Below are 20,336 nucleotides of genomic sequence, written 5' to 3'. Positions count from 1 at the left end.
TACCCAATCAGTGGAACATGCTAGCTTCATTTCTTTCAAGTCTTCACTGCCATATGAACACAGGCATCAGACAAAGTTGCATACCATACATTTGTCAGTAGTGTTATTAGATAGTTAATAAATATTTATGTACAATCATCATATATTAGAAAAACTAAGTGTATAGGCCTGTTAATGAAAATGTTCCAGGTTATGTTATGTGGAGTAATTATATCCAAACAAAACAAGTATGAAAGTACCTTCAGGTGTCTCATGCAAACAAGGCCACCTGTCCAAACAATGTCCCTATCATTCACCTCAAACATTGGGCCTCAGAACTAGCCCCTGTACTTACCGCTCTTTAAATTCTCTACAGGGACCTAAATTAGTCTTAGGAAACACACCACACTATCTCATTCCCCAAAATGGCAATTTTTCTAACCCTGTCAACAATTGCCCTATTGCACTCACCTTTAGGTAATGGAGACAGCCATTAACAAAGGCATCTTCTAACACTTTGTATATCTCTTTCTCCCTCAGACTTCAAGTATAGTTTCTGTAAAGCTAAATCCACTGGTGACCCATGACTAGTTTCTTGCCTTGGAGAAATTTGGTGGAAGCAATGTTGTCATCCTTCACATCAGTAAAGTTTTTCAAAGTATTTGGCATGCAAGTCTATTGAAGTCGTTCACCTATTAGCTCCACCTGTCCCTCACCACTTGAATCAATAACTTCCTGTCAGATTGTCATATCAGTATATATGTTCATGAAGCTCTTTCAGTTTCTCATTTTATCAACACTATCTTCCTTCTATGCATCAATAACTTACTTGTCACCACATTCAGCTGCCACTCTCACAAAGATCACACAACCCTTCATCCTTCTCTAACATTCTCCAACCATGCCTCATCCTAGGCACCACACTGACACTATGAACATGTCTTTTTCAATGGCAAGAAATAAAATCTGTACTTGTGTCAAGAAACCATCATCACATTTCCCTTAAATATGAGAAGTACTGAACTGGAGACATCACAATCACTCCAATGGTGTCTCACAACCACTGACGATCATCCTTGCAAAACCATACCTTTAACAATGCAAGGAACACATCCCAACATCTAGCCTACTGATGCTATATTCTTGGTAAGGCAGCTGCAGGAGAAGTACTTAGCCAAAAATAAACCTCTGTACTTGGCTTTGACAGGGCCCCCCACTCCCTTATCTGGTGGGCAATGAGGAAGCTAGAGATAGACAAGTAGTTGGTAAGAGCTGTAAAAGGCATGTATAGGGATACTGTTAGTAAGGTGAAAGTCAGCAATGAATATAGCAATAAATTCAGTGTACAGGTAGGAGTAGACCAATGTTCAGTTTTCAGCTTCCTTTTTTTTCATCATAGTCCTCCAGGCTATAACAGTTTATTTTGACTTGGTTTCTACAGTTGGGTACCTTTATCTACTAAACTCTTTTTCTTTGTATCATGTCAGCATATGAAATCTCATTTACAGTCACATTTAACAAGATGGCTGAGTTGCAACTTTAGTGTGGTTGTTAGTCCTATCTTCTCTTGCTGTTATTAATGCCAGGTAGATTGTTAGGGTGCATGTGTTGACAATAATAATACTAAAATTTGATTGAATTGCCAAATATTTTATTTACCACCACACTATGTATGTACATTCAATAAATTAATATTGTGTAAGTGGTACAGGGTATATGAATCATTGCATATAATGAATATTCATTTATTTGACACTCCTTCTCTAGTTAAGACATATGAATAGGAGAGAAAGATGACTTGAGAGAGTACCATAGAGGAAAAACAGTCAACTTGTACAAGTCCTGGTACAGCTCTATGGTCAGATTAAATTTTCCAAAATAGGTGATAAAGTTGAGAGAATATTCATACACAGGGAAAGCTGTATGGTCAGTATAGACATGGGAAATCTCTACCCTAATTTTCATTTTCTTTCTATTAAATAACTGTTGGCACAGAAGATTCTAGAATGTATTTGAATAGAAAAGTTCCACACTTCCTTGGCCATAAATCAGCCAGTACTGATTCTGCAGGCATTATTACCTTTTATGAAAATATATTAGGTTGTGATTAATATCTTTATAGCATAGCAGTTTGGTAAAAGGTGAGGGATATGTTAAGTAGTAGGGTGAATTTGTTTGACTCATCCCTCTGAGGCAGTGACCTAGCCTCGTTGCAGTCTAGTGACTGACTGAAACATCTTATAAATAAATAAATAAAAGTATTTTTGAAGATCCATAACTACAGATGATTCTGCTGTGTCAATTACAGCCTGCAGATACTTCGAGTAGCCTTCCACGAGCTTGCTGCATTGGTCTGCTGACAGTTTTCACCATTCTTCATGGCATAACTTCTTGAGCTGTGTCAGATTGGATGGAGAACGTTGGTGCACAGCCAGCTTTAGATCTCGCCATAGATTTTCTATAGGATTGAGGTCTGGAGACTGGCTGGGCCACTCCAAAACTGTGATCATCTTTGAGTGAAAAATCTACAGAACGGAATTTTTTAAACCATTTCTGACAAGTGCATTCTGTTAACCAACACCATAAACTTTACATATCTCTTTGTGAGCCCAAGCAGCTTTCTTGCCTTTACAGAAATAAAAAAGCAAAATATGGTGAAAATGTTCATTTTTGCACTCCATGTTAAAACTGACACTGAACAGCTGTAAACAAAATTACATGTAATTTGCTTCTATAGTAAGCTAAAAGTAACGGCTATCAAATGTCAAAAGGAAAAAATCATAACATTGACAAAATACATTAAAAAAAAAATCGTAACTCTATTTGCAAAAAACAAAATTACTTTCTTGCCAACCCAATATTAGGGAATATTTTTAATACAATTAACATTTGTTTGTAATGTTGTTGTGGTTAATAATCTCCCTATTGAAAATTAAATGCATATTAAATGGTGTGTTGCCTGTGTAAATAATTTTGTGAGTAGTTAAGTCACATATAAATATATATGTGTCCTGCACATATGCTAGGACACAATAACCTCCTAAGCAGACATAGTGTAGATATAAATATAATATGGGAACCAGTATTAAGAAAAGATAAAATAATCCCTAAAATTCACTCTATAATTGCCCAAAGGCATATAGCATAGTGGATAAGGGTGTGGGCTACTAACCCTCAGATTCTAAGTTCAATCCCAGGCAGAAAACAGAAAAATAACATCAGAAACATAGGAAAGAAAACAATTTAACCCATTAGTCAAATAAAGGGTTGGGTTTGAAATTTAACCAAAGCACCTGATGAAGCTTGCAGTGTACATCAGCCGAAACGTTTGTGATAAACAAAATGAGGACACTTATCCTTCCATTGTAAATAATGTATCTTTACTCACTTCTGGAATTATTCCACATGCAATATAAATATTTTCAAAGAATGCTTTTATTGACAATTTATCTCACTAACATACTTATTTCTTGTTATGTATCGCATAATTTTGGTGGTTATCACACTACTGTACTTTTTTACATGTTCCAATACATTTATAGTTACATATTTCAAAACATTTTACATCAAAATATTAGTCTTTCATATGAGTAATTCAGTGATACTTTTGAGAGAATGATTTGCCATACATTGCACAGGGTTAAAGCTGGTCTCCTATATGAATATATTTATGAGTTATGTCACAAATTCAAGAGAATGATTCCCCACAGAGAACACAGTCTTATGATTTCTCTCCAGTAGGAATGCATTTGTGTGTTATTAAGTAACTACTTCGAGAAAATGATTTACCACAGATATCACAGTGATATGGTTTTTCCCCAGTATGGGTACGCATATGTTTACTTAATAGACTTGCTAGAGCAAATGATTTGCCACAGATATCACAGAGATATGGTTTCCCTCCAGTATGAACATATTTGTGAGTAGTCAAGTGACCTCTTCTAGCAAATGATTTACCACAGATATCACAGTGATATGGTGTGTCTCCTGTGTGAATAAATTTGTGAGTAGTTAAGTCACTACTTTTACAAAATGATCTACCACAGATATCACAGTGATATGGTTTCTCTCCTGTATGAATGCGTACATGTATAGTTAATTTACAATTTGAAATGAATGATTTACCACAAATATCACAAGCATATGGTTTCTCTCCAGTATGTGTGCGTTTGTGTATAATTAAAGCATTACTATGAGAGAAGGATTTACCACAGATATCACAATGATGTGGTTTCTCCCCAGTATGAATGCGTTTGTGCTTAGTTAAATCACCAGTTCGAGAGAATGATTTACCACAAATATCACAGTGATAGGGCTTCTCACCTGTATGAATGCATTTATGTATAATTAAGGCAGCTCTATGACAGAATGATTTATCACACACATCACATGGATATGGTTTGTCTCCTGTATGAATAAATTTGTGTTTTGTTAAATTACCACTGAAAGAGAAAGATTTACCACACACATCACAGTGATATGGCTTCTCTCCTGTATGAGTGCGCTTGTGTATATGTAAGCTACCACTTGTAGAAAATGATTTACCACAGATATCACAATACGGCTTCTCTCCATTATGACTTCGTTTGTGATTAGTTAAGAGACTTCTATTAGTGAATGATTTATCACAAATAGTACATGAATATGGCTTCTTGCCTGTATGAATAAGTTTGTGAGTAGTAAAGTCATTATTTCCAGAGAATGACTCACCACAGATATTGCAGTGATATTGCCTGCCCACTGTATGAATTCGTTTGTGCATAGTTAAGACATTTTTCCGAGAGAATGATTTACTACAGATATCACAATGATATGGCTTCTCTCCTGTGTGAATTCGTTCGTGTGTAGTTAAGACATCTCCACGGGAGAATGACTTACCACACACATCACAGCAATGTGGCTTCTTGCCTGTATGAATTCGTTTGTGAGTAGTTAAATTACTCCTTGCAGTGAAGGATTTACCACAAATATCACAGTGATATGGCTTTTCTCCTGTATGTGTACGTATGTGGATAGTTAAGTTACGACTTTGTAAAAATAATTTACCACAAATGTCACAATGATATGGCTTCTCAGCCCTGTGACTCCGTTTGTGTATAGTCAAGGCATTTCTATGCGAGAATGATTTACCACAGATATAACAGTGATATAAATTATCTCCTGTATGAATGCGTTTGTGTTTATTTAAGCTACTACTAGTAGTGAAAAATTTACCACAGCTTTCACAATGAAATGGTTTTTCTCCAGTATGAATCCTTGTGTGTTGAGTTATGGCATTTCTATCAGTGAATGATTTATTGCAAATAGCACATGAATATGGCTTCTCTCCTGTATGAATACGTTTGTGAATAGTTAGAGTTCCTGTTCCAGAAAATGATTTACCACAGATATCACAGCGATATGGCCTTTCCCCCGTATGAATACGTGTATGTACATTTAAAGACCCTGTTCCAGAGAATGATTTACCACAGATATCACAGCGATGAGGTTTCTCACCTGTATGTATACGTTTGTGAGTATTTAAATTGCTACTTCCAGAGAATGATTTACCACATATATCACAGTGATATGGCTTCTCACCTGTATGAACACGCTTGTGTTTATTCAAGTCACTACTTGTAGAGTAGGATTTACCACAGATATCGCAGTGAAATGGTTTTTCTCCAGTATGAATGCGTTTGTGTTTAGTTAAATCTTGATTTCGAGAGAATGATTTACCACAGAAATTACAAGAATATGGTCTTACTCCTGTATGAATGCTTTCATGAAATGTCAAGTGAATTTTTTGAGAGAAGGATTTCCCACAGACTTCACAGTGATATGGCTTCTCTCCTGTGTGTATGATTTTGTGTCTTGTTATATCAGCTGTTGCAGAGAATGATTTACCACAGATATCACAATCATATGGCTTCTCTCCTGTGTGAATGATTTTATGTGCAGTTAAGTGACTTGTTGTACAGAAAGATTTACTACAAACATCACAATGATATGGTTTTTCTCCTGTATGAATGATTTTATGTGAAGTTAAGTGTCCTTTTGTGGAAAACGATTTACCACAGACTTCACAGTGATATGGCTTCTCTCCAGTATGAGTGCGTTTATGTACGGTCAAGGGAGTTTTGTTAGAGAATGACTTGCCACAGATATCACAATGATATGGCTTCTCTCCTGTATGTGTGCGTTTGTGAACAGTTAGGGCACTTTTGTTAGAGAATAACTTACCACAGATATGACAATGATATGGTTTGTCTCCTCTATCGATAGTACTGTGAGCAGTTATAGGATTTGTTTGAGAGATTGATATGCTAAAGATATCATTATGGTAAGATCTTTCTCTTGTCTCTTGCAGAGGACCATCTGGAAAATCAATTCTTTCAAACTCTGTTTTAATTTTAATTGGTGTCTCACATACTTCATTTTTAATTATAATCGGTCTCTCACATAATTCATTTTTAATTACAATTGGTGTCTCATGTAATTCATTTTCCATAATTCTTCTCTCACCACTACTTATATTGAGTTATTCTTAACTCTCACTTCTATATTTCCATGAATTTGGATTTTTGTTGATATCTGAAGATGATTAATTTCAGAGAAAATATTTCCCAGATATTCCACTAAAGATTATATCAACAGGATCATATCTGTTTGGTATCACAACTTTCTTTAGTCTTTAAATGATAAATATTGATGATGCATCTAAAGAAATTCTTTTATGACAATGACATCTAGTATTCTGAAATAATAAAGAAATAGTATAAGCTATCAGAGAAAGTCAAAAATAGAGATTCAACAGAGGAAAATACACATTTCTAAATTGATATATCGTAAATATATGCATTCATCTTTACTTCTTAACATGCTTTACAAAATACACCCCACAACATTCTATGAAGTTTACATATTTACAATAGTAAACAATAACATTCAGTTCTCTGCCAAAAAAATCATTTTGCAACACAAAAGACTTTGCAGAGTTCAATAAAAATACGAAGTGTGTGTAAAGTAACAGGAAACTGTTATATAACCATTAATGTAACTTAGAGCATACGTGCACCTCATTATGGACCCTGATCGAAGCACACCATATAACACCCGACTATCAGGTAGCCTTGGTCGATAGTAAATTCATCATAGGTAAAATCCAGAAAGTTATCGGAAACAGTCGGAAGTGGGGTCCCAAAACTTTTTTTTTTTAGCAGGTAACAATTCATTTATTTGATGTAAAAATGTGACTAAATGTATCTGAATAAGATAATCCTCATATTTCACGTATTTTGTGGCCCACTGTTCACTCATCAGTATTCTATCTTGTCTCCGTTGAGGTCGACTTTGTCTTTCATCCTTTCGAGGTCGATAAATTAAGTACCAGCTGCGTACGAGGGTCGATCTAATCGACTGGTCTCCTCCCCCAAAATTTCGGGCCTTGTGCCTAAAGCCGAAAAGAATATTCTATCTTGTCTATAGATGCAGAAAGATTGTCAAACTCTGGTCTAAAAACTCAATACGCGAGGGAAAATAATGTAAATTATTCAATCAATATGATCATACGTATAACACTTTAATGTTTTTGTAATACGATCTCTTGAAAGTAAACAAAATCAAAAATTTTAATGGGGGAGGGGGGTGAAATTAAAATTTCTTTTTGCATATTCGTAATCTCCTACATCTAAAACGTAATCTTGTGAAAAAAAATGCATTTTTCAAGGAGAGGTGCGAAACTGCATCAGCCCCCGTGTTATATATGTAACAAAATCTAATAGACATAATTATGAAAGTGAATGCTAATATGAAAATAAAATTCAAGATAATGAGAAACAAAAATCTATTATGTTTAAAGCTTAAATCAGAAGATAGTTAACAGCAACAACACTAAAAATAAAAGTCAATAGTATTAAAAAATATCTCCGGAGGATAAACAAGGTGGACACAGTATAGTGTCAAAACAACAACAAAAATATAGAAGTGACATGTTAAAGATCACCAAACATATTCTATTGATATTAGAAAAGGCGATACAGGGAAGAAAACATGAAAAAAAAATACCTTATTAGAAAGTCAGTGGTGGTGGTCATGTTTGTTCATCAGTGGAGAAAGGTTTCTGTTAGAAGTATATTTACATCATGTGTATATAGTAGGTAAATATTACAGCATTTTAATCATTTTATATTTTATGCTAAATAAATTATTCTTTAGAAAGACTTGATTCGAGCTAAGTATAAATTAAATTTCCTTTATCGATGGCCGTCCGAAATTAATATCCGGCTGAGCATGCGCATAACGATGTAACAATGTATTAGTGAAGATCGTCATTTTTACTGTCATGTAAAGCTGCGTCTGAATGTATAGGCATTCCTTCGATATAACTCGACGACTTCGGGTATTTCCGTGCCAAAGGACAGTTGCCGGAATGGGAGGAGGAGAAGAAAGCTAATGGGTTGTGTGTGCATGCTTGTTCTTGTCTGTGTCTGTGTGAAAGACAGTGGTGATGGTGGTGACGTCAGAAGTCTGAATGCTGTGTGTATGGCAAATGTAGTGGTGATGGTGGTGGTACTGTTGCTTATCATGCAGCTTGGCAATAAGCTCCAAGTCAACAAATTATATCATTGTTTTTATGAAAATTGTTCATTGCTTGAAAAATATTGTCCAAGTTTAAGTACTCAATGCATGAAGTTTCATTCTTGGGCCCAAGGCCAGTTACATATATATATGCCCCACTGGGCAGCTTTTAAGCTAGTATATATATATATAATTGGCATTCTGTTGATTACGACAACTGCAGTTAATCCAATCAATGGAACAGCCTGCTAGTGAAATTAACCTGCATTCCAGACATGTGTACCCTTAACATAGTTCTCAGGGAGAATCAGCATGACAGAAAATGTAACAAGGTGGGCCCTTTGAAATATACGGGTACAACAGCACCATCCGAGAGGGATCACTGCCAGAGCAGAGGTCTCGCTTCTGTGCCGGTGGCACGTAAAAAGCGCCCGCTACACTCTCGGAATGGTTGGCGTTAGGAAGGGCATCCAGCTGTAGAAACTCTGCCAGATCAGATTGGAGTCTGGTGTAGCCAGTCCCCAGTCAAATTGTCCAACCCATGCTAGCATGGAAAGCGGACATTAAATGATGATGATGATGATATATATATATACACACACACACATATATATATATATAATCATCATTTAACATCCATTTTCCATACTGGTTTGGGTTGGACAGTTTGATTGAAAACCGGTAAGCTGGGGAGCTGCACCAGGTTCCAGTTCTGATTTGGTATGGTTTCTACAGCTGGATACTGTTCCTAACACCAAACACTCCAAGAGTTAGTAGGTGATTTTATGTGCCACTGGTATGAGTGCCAGTTACAAAACACCGGCATCGGCCATGACTGCAATTTCACTTGGCTTCACAGGTCTTCTCAAGCATGGTATATTGCCAAAAGTCTTGGTCATTTGTCACTGCTTCCATGAAGCCTAAAGTTTGAAGGGTGCTTTTTATGTGCCACCAGCATTAGCCATGACTACAATTTCACTTGCTTTGACAGGCCTTCTCAAGGATGGCATATCGCCAAAGGTCTCGGTCACTTGTCATCACCTCTGTGAGGCCCAATGTTCAAAGATCATGCTCCACCACCTTGTCCCATGTCTTTCTGGGTCTACCCCTTCCACAGGTTCCCTCCACTGTTAGAGATCGGCACTTCTTCACCCAACTGTCTTCATCCATATGTATTGCATGACCATACCAGCGTAGTCATCTCTCATGCGCAGCACATCTGATGCCTCTTCTGTCCAACTTTTCCCTCAATATGCTTACATTCTGTTGTGCATGCACACTGACATTGCATATCCAGCAAAGCATACTAGATCCATTTCTTTCAAGCCTATGCATGTCCTCAGCCCATGTTTCACCAGTAGAAAATGAAGGAGTATTGATTTTTACATGTGTGATTTGTAGGAGGAAATGTTCAAGTCATGCAGGCCTGTTTAGCCATCAAAAAGCCATGGGAATCAACTCCTTATAAATTATGATGCGGCTATTGTTGATAACAGAACACATGCAACTTGTGGAAAGGTGTGTTGTTCAGTTGGAGGATGAAAAAGACATGTCAAGAGACTTCATACTGTGGCACCAGTTCCTTCTGCCAGCCAGCACAACTGTGCATTATGCAATAAAATGAGCAAGCCTATGGTAGTGCTGAAGAGTCATATAAGGGCCTCACTTTGCATTATCAATGACTCATTTCAATGATTCTTTCCAGCAATGGCTTTGCTTGTACATGATAAAGCAGCCACTGTATGTGTGTGGGTATTACACACACAAATATACTATTTATTAAAGCTGCAAAAAAGATGTTTTCCAGCTTTAATAAACAATATATTACCTTTGGTATTTGAGTACTATTTTTTTCCACCCTGTTTTGCATCTATGTGCTTACTTGTGTGTGTATATAAATCAAATAGCATTGCATTTTGCTTGAAGTGTTATAGTACAGAGGTAGGAAAAGAAAACAAAAATAAAGTGTCTAACAATGCAGAAAGTTTTTTAAAAAAACCTTTTTATTTCAGGTGCAAAGGCCTATCTTCAGAAGGAAGCAGTCCAAGAAATGCCTAGTTACATTGATTTTGTTATTTTATTTAAACTGCCTGGCAATTGGGTTGGCAGCAACTCTTCAACTGTTAGTCATTGTAATGTATTTTCACATAGTAGCGGTGGAAAATGGTGTTAGTGGAATGTTTTATGAAGTCACTATGATGTATTCACAGGAGTCACTGGCCCATCTGTGATCAACTGTTAATTTTCAAGTTGAGGCAGTGGGTCAATATAGCTTCATTCACACAAGGATTTCCTGTGTTCCTCTCTAAGGGTAGCATGGATGCTTCTATCTCTCTAGTGGTGTTGCTGCATTTGGTTAAGTGTTTGCAGAAGGAAGACACATCAGTGGTGAGATGCCCTATTTGCAACTCTAACACATGCCTACATCTATATGTAGTATACCAAATATGATGCTCCAAATGCAACAACTGTTACAACACTAGCACAGTCCAACCACTCCACATCTGAATGAAGAATGAACTTCCATTCCTTTATATTCATATATATATATATATATATATATATATATATATATATATGTATATATACATATATATGTATATATATATATATATATATAAGTATATACTCACACACATAATGCTCCAACCCATTCCAGCATAGAACAGACGTTAAATGATGATTAATATTAAGATGATAAATAGTATATACAAACTAAGTTAAAAAATGATACAGTATACATAAGTGTACGCATAAAATTACACACTCACAACGCTATAGAAAATAGTGATGTAGAGACATGTACACCTGTTTATGGATGGCAGCATCACTAAGGAAATTCAATTATGTTAGTAAACCGATTAGATGTTCTGTATTAAAAATTTACATTTATCAGTTTGCCTTGCAAGATTCCTCATGTGAAATCATGTGTTGAAGCAGATATTGTTTTATTTCGGGATGATCATTTTTTGTTTTTGCTAAATAAATACATGCACTATGTATTTGCTCTTTACTCGTTTGTAAATGTTCTTATTTTTTTTTAACTCATGTCTATTGTTTGGAAAGCTTTCGTCACACATCTGTGACCTCTTCAGCGATACTTTTCATTTTTGTGTGTGCTCTTGCTCCACTTACTCCATTCTGTTCTTCTAAGATGTGTATCCTTATCTGCGCAGGCATTTGCATCCATGTTTGTGTGTGTGTCATTGTTCTTAGCAGCAGTATGGCCTTCCCCTGACACAAAAACAGAAAGTGTCACTGAAGAGGTTACAGATGTGTGACATAAGTTTTCTGGACAATGGACAGAAGTTAAAAATAAAACTAATAAACGAGTGAGGAATAAATATATAGTGCGTGTGTTTATTTGGCAAAAAATAAAAGAAATAACCATCCTGAAATACAACAATATTAAAAATTTATTTATCCAGTTGTTTCCTAATTTTCCTTTATTCTTTTCATTCACCTCATTTCCTGAAAGATCAGTTTATATAGTGGTTTACAATGTACTCTTGTTTATTGTTTTGTTTTGACTATTATATACTAATGAAATAATTATAACATTATCAATGTGAGGCATATATTCTGTGGAATGAGGTTTGGTTTAGCGAACAGCAAATTGTTTGTTGATACACCTGAAGAACTGTCACTTGCCAGTATCGCTGGAATAATATTGATATGATGCATTATTTCATTTATGGTGCGTGGAAACCTGACAAGAGCTGGTGTCACGAAAATAGCACTCAGTATATTCTGTAAAGTGTATGGCATTAAGAAGACAATCCAGCAGAAAAAATCATGCTATAGCAAACATTGGTGCATGATGCTCTCCCAAACTGATCAAATTCTCTCAAACTCTTCAATCCATGCCAGCATGGAAAGGATGTTCATGATGATGATGATGATAGTGTTGCCAGCTTATCACACTGCTTCATTTTCTTTCTTATGAATACACTTATGGTTAGATACTTTTTACATTAATATTATTTTTTTGCATGAAGAAATACAGGTGTATGTAAGAGATGATGACAAGAGAATGATACACTATAGAATTATGGTTTCTCTCCTGTATGAATTTGCTTATGAGTAGTTAAGCTACTTCCCTGAGAGAATGATTTACCGCAGATATCACAGGCATATGGTTTCTCTCCAGTATGAATGCGTTTATGTGTTATCAAGTAACAACTTCGAGAGAATGATTTACCACAAATATCACAGTGGTACGGCTTTTCTCCTGTATGAGTACGCATATGTTTAGCTAACTCACTACTTAGGGCAAATGATTTACCACATATATCACAGAGATATGGTTTCCCTCCAGTATGAATATATTTGTGAGTAGTTAAGTGACCCCTTCTAGAGAATGATTTACCACAGACGTCACAGTGATATGGTGTGTCACCTGTATGAATAAATTTGTGAGTAGTTAAGTCACTGCTTTGAGAGAATGATTTCCCGCAGATATCACAGTGATATGGTTTCTCTCCTGTATGAATGCGTTTGTGTACAGTTAATTTACTCTTTGAAGTGAATGATTTACTACAAATATCACAAGGATATGGTTTCTCCCCTGTGTGCATACGTTTGTGTATGGTTAGGGCATTACTATGAGAGAATGATTTACCACAGATATCACAGTGATGTGGTTTCTCTCCTGTATGAATACGTTTATGTTTAGTTAAATCTCCTGTTCGAGAGAATGGTTTACCACAGATATTACAATCATATGGTTTCTTCCCTGTATGAATATTTTTATGCATAGTTAAGATATGTTTACGAGTGAATGATTTACTACAAATATCACATTGAAATGGTTTCTCTCCAGTATGAATACGTATATGACTACTCAAGTCATTGCCTCCAGAGAAGGATTTACCACAGATGTCACAAGGATATGGTTTATCTCCTGTGTGAATATACTTGTGTCTTGTTAAACTACTACTTCTAGAAAATGATTTACTGCAGATATCACAGTGATATGGCTTCTCTCCTGTATGAATCCGCTTGTGTCTACTTAAGTCGTTTCTATGAGAGAATGATTTACCACAAATAGCACATGAAAACGGTTTCTCCCCAGTATGAATGCGTTTATGAGAAATTAAGTAACTACTTCTATGAAATGATTTACCACAAATATCACATTGATATTTTTCTTGTTCTGTATGAGTATGGTTCTGAGTAGTTAAGGTTTCTGTTTGAGAGAATGATCTACCACTGATATTACAGCTATATGGTATCTCTGTTGCATGAATATGCTTGTGATTATTTAAGACATTTCTATGAGAGAATGATTTACCACAGATATCGCAATGATATGGCTTCTCTCCAGTATGAATTCGTTCATGTGTAGTTAAGACATCACTTCGAGCAAACTTGTCACCACAAACATCACAGCGATATGGCTTTTCACCTGTATGTATTCTTTTGTGAGTAGTTAAGTTACTCCTTCCAGAAAATGATTTACCACAAATATCACAGTGATATGGCTTCTCCCTTGTACGAGTACATATATGGGTAGTTAAGTTATGGTTTTCTAAAAATAATTTACCACAGATATCACAACAATATGGCTTCTCATACCTATGAATGACTTTGTGTATAGTTAAGGCATTTCTATCAGTGAATGATTTACTACAGTTATCACATGGATAATGCTTCTCTTCGGAATGAATATGTTTGTGACTAGTTAAGGTTCCTGCATGACAGAATGATTTACCACAGATGTCACATCTATATGACTTCTGTCCTGCATGAATACGTTTGTGTGAAGATAAGACATTTCGATGAGAGAATGATTTACCACAGATATCACAATGATATGGCTTCTCCCCTGTATGTATTCGTTCATGTGTAGTTAAGACATCTCTACGGGAGAATGAATTTCCACAAATATCACAGCGATATGGCTTTTCACCTGTATGTATTCTTTTGTGAGTAGTTAAGTTACTTCTTCCAGAAAATGATTTACCACAGATATCACAGTGGTATGGCTTTTCTCCTGTATGTGTACGTATATGGGTAGTTAAGTTCCGACTTTCCAAAAAAAATTTACCACAGATATCACAATGATACAGCTTCTCATATCTATGTGTGCCTTTGTGTATAGTAAAAGCAGTTTTATCAGTGAATGATTTGCTACAAAGATCACATGAATATTGCTTTTCTCCTGCATGAATAAATTTGTGTTCAGTTAGGTTATCATCTCCAGAAAATGATTTACCACAGATATCACAGTGGTATTGCTTCTCTCCTGTATGAATCTGTTTGTGTTTATTTAATGCATTTCTATCAGAGAAGGATTTACTGCAAATAGTACATGAATAAGGCTTCTCACCTGTATGAATACGTTTGTGAGTAGTTAATGTTCTTCTTTCAGAGAATGATTTACCACAGATATCACAGTGATATGGTTTCTCTCCTGTATGTGTACGTTTGTGAGTAATTAAGTGACTACTTCCAGAAAATGACTTACCACAGATATTACAGTGATATGGCTTCTCACCTGTATGAATGCGCTTGTGTTTATTTAAATCACTCCTTGTAAAGAATGATTTACCACAGATTTCACAGGGAAATGGTTTTTCTCCAGTATGAATGCGTTTATGCTTAGTTAAGTCTTGATTTCGAGAAAATGATTTACCACAGAAACTACAAGAATATGGTCTTAGTCCCGTATGTATGCTTTTGTGAAAAGTTAAGTGAATTCTTTGAGAGAATGATTTCCCACAGATTTCACAGTGATAAGGTTTTTCTCCTGTATGAACAATTTTGTGTGTAGTTAAGTGAGCTAGTGCAGAGAATGGTTTACCACAGATTTCACAGTGGTATGGTTTTTCTCTTGTATGAACAATCTTGTGTGTAGTTAAGTGAGCTATTGCAGAGAATGATTTTCCACAGACATCACAAGAATATGGCTTCTCACCTGTATGAATGCTTTTATGTAAAGTTAGATGAATTCTTTGAGAGAAAGATTTACCACAGATATCGCAATATGGTTTCTCACCTGTATGAATGCTTTTATGTATAGTTAAATTATTTCTTTGAGAGAAAGATTTACCACAGATATCACAGTGATATGGCCTTTCGCCTGTATGAGTCCGTTTGTGTACAGTTAGGGCACTATTTTGAGAGAATGATTTACCACAGATATCACAGTGATATGGCTTTTCTCCAGTATGTATGCGTTTGTGTGTAGTGAGAGCATTTTTGTTAGAGAATGATTTACCACAGATATCACAATGTGGTTTGTTTTCTGCATGAATAGAACTGTGAGCTGTTTTAGGACTTGTTTCAGAGATTGATATACCAATAATACTACTGTGTGTAGAGGTTTTTTCTGTCTCTTGCTGCAATTCATTATGAAAACCAATCCTTTCAGACTCTGTTTTAATCTTAACTGATGTCTCATATAATTCATTTTTAATTATAATTGGTGTCTTGCATAATTCATTTTCAATTTTAATTGGTGTTTCATAGAATTCTTTTTCCATAATTCTTTTCCTCTAACCAATTCTTATATTTTATTCTTAACTGTTTCTTCGATATTTCCACCAACTTTGATCTTTGTTTATACCTGAAGACGTTTCGCACTTTGTTCACTTCTCCAAGTACAGCGAAAATGCAAATCTCTGTATATATTCTAAGCTACTAATCTCACTTTGGAAAATACATTTCCCAGATATTCCAACACAGATTTATCCAAACAGAACCATATTAATTTGGTATCACAACTTCCTTCAGTCTTTAAATGATAAATAAATATTGGTGATGCATCTAAACAAATTCTTTCAGACCAATGACTTTTGATAATCTGTAATATAGAAATAGTATAAGATACACAAGTTACTTGAATGTAGAGATTCACCAACATAAAATATTGATATATTGTAAATACAATCTTTCACATGATCCAATTAATATTTACTTTTTAATTTTCTATTAAAATTACATCATACAACCCTGTGTGAAGTCTATAGATTATGGATCTTTTGTTTGGCTTTCACTTTTCAATTTATTCAAGTTTGTTCCAACAAATTTCAATTTGGTGTATTGATGTAGTTTTGTCTGCTAATTATGGAAATGAAATTCAGTCTTGCAATTAATTAATAAATAAATAAGAAGTTAATAGCTTTTAAAGTTTGCAAATTTTGGGTTAATTTTTTATCAATCGTAGACTACAGACAGATTGATGCCTGTTTCAATAATAACAAGCCAGGCTGTTGTCTTCTTAATACTACAACAATCACTACATAACTATATTCTTTTATGTTTCAGTCATTTTTTTGACTGCAGCTATGCTGGAGCACCGCTTTTAGTCGAACAAATCGACCCCAGGACTTATTCTCTGTAAGCCTAGTACTTATTCTATCGGTCTTTTTGCCAAACTGCTAAGTTGAGAGGACATAAACACACCCGCATCGGTTGTCAAGTGGTGGTGGGGGAAACACACACACACACACACATATATATGATGGGCTTCATTCAGTTACCGCCTACCAAATCCACTCAGAACGCTCTGGTCGGCCTGAGGCTATAGTAGAAGACACTTGCCCAAGGTGCCATGCAGTGGGACTGAACCTGGAACCATGTGGTTGATAAGTAAGCTACTTACCACATAGCCACTCCTGAATTTTCAGTACAAAAATGTATTAATGTTTTTTTTTCTCTAAGTTTCTTGTATTGATGTAATCTTTTATGCTGAATCTGATTTTGTTATTCACTTGTTTTAGAAAAATTTCAGATAAATGTTCACTAAATATATGTTACTAATTAATTGTCTACATGACATACTGGGTTGCTTTCCATTGTTTTTGTTTTTTCTGCAATTTAAAGTACAGTCTGTACGCGTTTTTTTTTTTTCATATTCGTTTACGGCAAGTTGTTTTACACCTATTACACTATTTTTCTTTTGTTTCCGGGCTCTGGTGAGGCGACTCGTAACATTCACATTGTCAATGTTCCGAGTCCTCTCCCCCACCCCACCCCCGTTCGCGAAAGTGCATTTTTTTTTTTTTTCATATTCGTTTACGGCAAGTTGTTTTACACCTATTACACTATTTTTCTTTTTGTTTCCGGGCTCTGGTGAGGCGACTCGTAACATTCACAATGTGAATGTTCCGAGTCCTCTCCCCGTTCGCGAAAGCGCATTTTTTTTTTATATTTGTTTACGGCAAGTTGTTTTACACCTATTACACTATTTTTCTTGTCGGGTTAAACACTATAGTTTAAAGGCCATGGACTTTTTCATATTCGCTCAGAGCAAGTTGTTTTACACCCATTACACTATTTTTCTTTTGTTTTTGTGCTCGGGTCAAACGCTTTAGTTTAACCCCTTTTTTTTCCGAACAAAAATAAGGGGCTTACTACACATTAGGCATCCGTAATGCATGTCGTTTGAAAGTTTCCTGAAAGTTAAGGGCGAAAACCTCGGATCTTGTGAATTTTCCGAAGTCCTCTCCCTACCCCCTCGGAAAAGATTTTACCAACAAATTTCTCTATAACTGTAATGTATGTCGTTTGAAAGGTATTTATATAAAATTCATTAAAAAAAAAAAACCATTTTCCTAAAAGTTATGAGGGAAAAACTCGGATCTTGTGAATTTTTCGAAGTCCTCTCCTCATCTCATTGCTTTCCGCGCATTTTTGTTTTCATATTTGTTTCCTACAAATTGTTTTGCACCCGTTGCACTACATTTTTAAAAATTTCGTTTCCGGGTAATATTGTAAACATTAATCGAAAATAGTACAAATTATTTAAATCGGAAGATAAGTTAACAGCAACAACACCAAAAATAAATGTTAACTGAATTAAAATATCCCCTAAATTATAACAAAGTGAATACTACATAGTAACAAAACAAAACCAAAACATCACAGACCATTATAGTAAGAGGTCGAGAAACCTCGATTGAATGAAGAAAACATGAAAGATACCTCGTATAAATCAGTTATTACGAATCAGTTGTGGTGGTCATTGATAGGTAGACAATGGAGTTGACCAATAGAGAAGTTTTACCGTTATTTATATATCTGAGTGTGTGTGTATGAATATATGATAGTTAAATATTCCTTTTTCTTTTTCGATAATTATTTCAAACTAATATATTATTCTTAAGACTTTATTCGATTGAAATATCGACTGTCTTTGACAATGGCAGGCTGAAGTCGGAGCATGCGCATAGAGACGTGTTCGTTAGCAAATGTCCTGAAACACCTTCACGTAAACATATATGTAAACATGCATATATATACACACACGTATATAGATTTGCATTCCATAATAATGTCAGCCATTTTACTGGAACACGTGCATATTTTATAAAGCTGAAAATGCTAATTACCTTTCTGTGTTAATTTTGATTATTATTTTAATAATCACACGCAAAACACAAACATATAAATACATATACACGTTGTTTCCTTAGTGATGATAGCACTCACAAGGGAGGTAATCATTTCTTCATAATATTGAGATGGAATAAGGTATTTGGAGTTTAATTTTGAGATAGAAGATTTCGAGGAAAAAGATCCGTCGAATGCGTACACTTTTCTTCTTTCCATATTACAAAATTTACAGTTAAGCGGAGGTAAAGATCATGGACAGTACTTCCTTTGCGACTCTTTTGGTTTTTCTTTTTTTTACAGGAACACACTATATGGAGGGCCAAAAAAAATCTGCATTTCAAGATTTAAATCCACCCCTTTTAACCCCTCAGCGATAAATTTCTTACATTTTCACTGAAATTTAAAAAAAAATTTTTTTGCGAAATACGTAGCAAAATACGGAGATTGTGATTCTGAAAAATAAAATAAATACTCCCACCTCTCCGCCCTATGACAAGATTTGAAATCAAGGTGTTTTCTCTACTAATGTTTCATAACGAACATAACGCAACATGTGGTTGAGGGTTTTGGGAATTAAGTGAGGTATGGAAAAATGAGATTTTTTGCGCGCACTCACAACAAAATGACATTAAAAAATTTTTTTTGTCTCTTTTGGTAATTCGTATTTAGAAAGTTGATCCTCTGTTTGGTTGTTGTTTCTAGCTTGTCAGATTTCCGGTTGGGGCGGATTTAAATTTTGAAATTTTTTTCTTCTTTGGTAATTCGTATTAGAATTTTGAAAACGCGTTTCTGGCTATCTTTCGATTTGATGTAAAGAAACGTGGGTTTTGTTTACATCTAATCCGCCTGTTAGAGTTAGGTTTAGGGTTAGGGTAAGCCGATTAGATGTAAACAAAACCCATGTGCTTTTACTTGACGTTTCTTCACATCAAATCGAAAGATAGACACTTGGGCTATGACCCTCTCTCTGTAACTTTCTTCACCTGATCCTATAATTTGATACCCCTATAGTTATTTCTATCTAAAGCATCACGGAAGGTCATTTCAAGGCTATGACCCTCTCTGTAACTTTCTTCACCTGATCAAATAATTTGATACCCCTAGAGTTATTTCTACCTAAATCACCCGGGAGATCATTTTAAGGGGTAGAACAAACAAGGAAGAATTATTTTAGAGAAAAGTACGAAATATGTATAGCCAAGAAACAAGGTTAGTCATTGTAGGGTTGGAACAAACAAGAAACAATTATTTTAGAGAATAGATGAGTTTCAACGAATTGAAATAAAAACCCCTTCAGGTAGATGGCCCTGCTCGATCTGTAGAAAAGGCGTAGGTAGCAACTCTATAAGATGTACCCAGTGTAAGCTATAACACTTAAGAAGTGCAGTAATATCAAAGGAAGGCTAACTAGGAAGTTAGTTTTTGTATGTGGCAGATGTTCAGGAGCAATAAACACT

At 35.3% G+C, this 20,336-nt stretch overlaps 3 protein-coding genes across 4 annotated transcripts in view; 1 reads left to right on the top strand and 2 right to left on the bottom strand.

The window, feature by feature from the left end:
- The window catches only part of LOC106868788 (UBX domain-containing protein 11), a 283,501-nt gene that overhangs the window by 149,092 nt on the left and 114,073 nt on the right, over window positions 1-20,336 (top strand). The window lies entirely within an intron of this gene.
- On the bottom strand, window positions 3,338-8,493 carry LOC106868819 (uncharacterized). Its single transcript, XM_089339222.1, has 2 exons — window positions 8,026-8,493; window positions 3,338-6,715 (listed from the first exon to the last, which is right to left on the bottom strand). Exon 2 carries the CDS (start codon window positions 6,467-6,469, stop codon window positions 3,701-3,703), a length of 2,769 nt encoding a protein of 922 aa, XP_089195348.1. The 5' UTR covers window positions 6,470-6,715; window positions 8,026-8,493; the 3' UTR covers window positions 3,338-3,700.
- Window positions 11,876-18,975, bottom strand: LOC106868817 (uncharacterized). 2 transcript variants are annotated; one of them, XM_089339221.1, is made up of 2 exons: window positions 18,876-18,975; window positions 11,876-16,345 (listed from the first exon to the last, which is right to left on the bottom strand). In XM_089339221.1, exon 2 carries the CDS (start codon window positions 16,023-16,025, stop codon window positions 12,588-12,590), a length of 3,438 nt encoding a protein of 1,145 aa, XP_089195347.1. In that variant the 5' UTR covers window positions 16,026-16,345; window positions 18,876-18,975; the 3' UTR covers window positions 11,876-12,587. The 2 variants fall into 2 exon arrangements, with proteins under 2 accessions (XP_089195347.1, XP_052831487.1); XM_052975527.2 differs by lacking the exon at window positions 18,876-18,975 and adding an exon at window positions 18,469-18,708.

The sequence above is a fragment of the Octopus bimaculoides genome, chromosome 21 (genome assembly GCF_046866305.1).
Source record: "Octopus bimaculoides isolate indiv1 chromosome 21, ASM4686630v1, whole genome shotgun sequence".
Lineage (NCBI taxonomy): Eukaryota > Metazoa > Mollusca > Cephalopoda > Octopoda > Octopodidae > Octopus > Octopus bimaculoides.
The sequence above is the reverse complement of the archived record's forward strand: the minus strand, read 5'-3'. Positions and strand labels throughout refer to the sequence as shown.

What these genes read in the sequence shown, in the direction of transcription:
- LOC106868819 (XM_089339222.1), bottom strand. Translation starts at nt 6,469, where the DNA reads ATGGAAAATGAATTACATGAGACACCAATTGTAATTAAAAATGAATTA.
- LOC106868817 (XM_089339221.1), bottom strand. Translation starts at nt 16,025, where the DNA reads ATGGAAAAAGAATTCTATGAAACACCAATTAAAATTGAAAATGAATTA.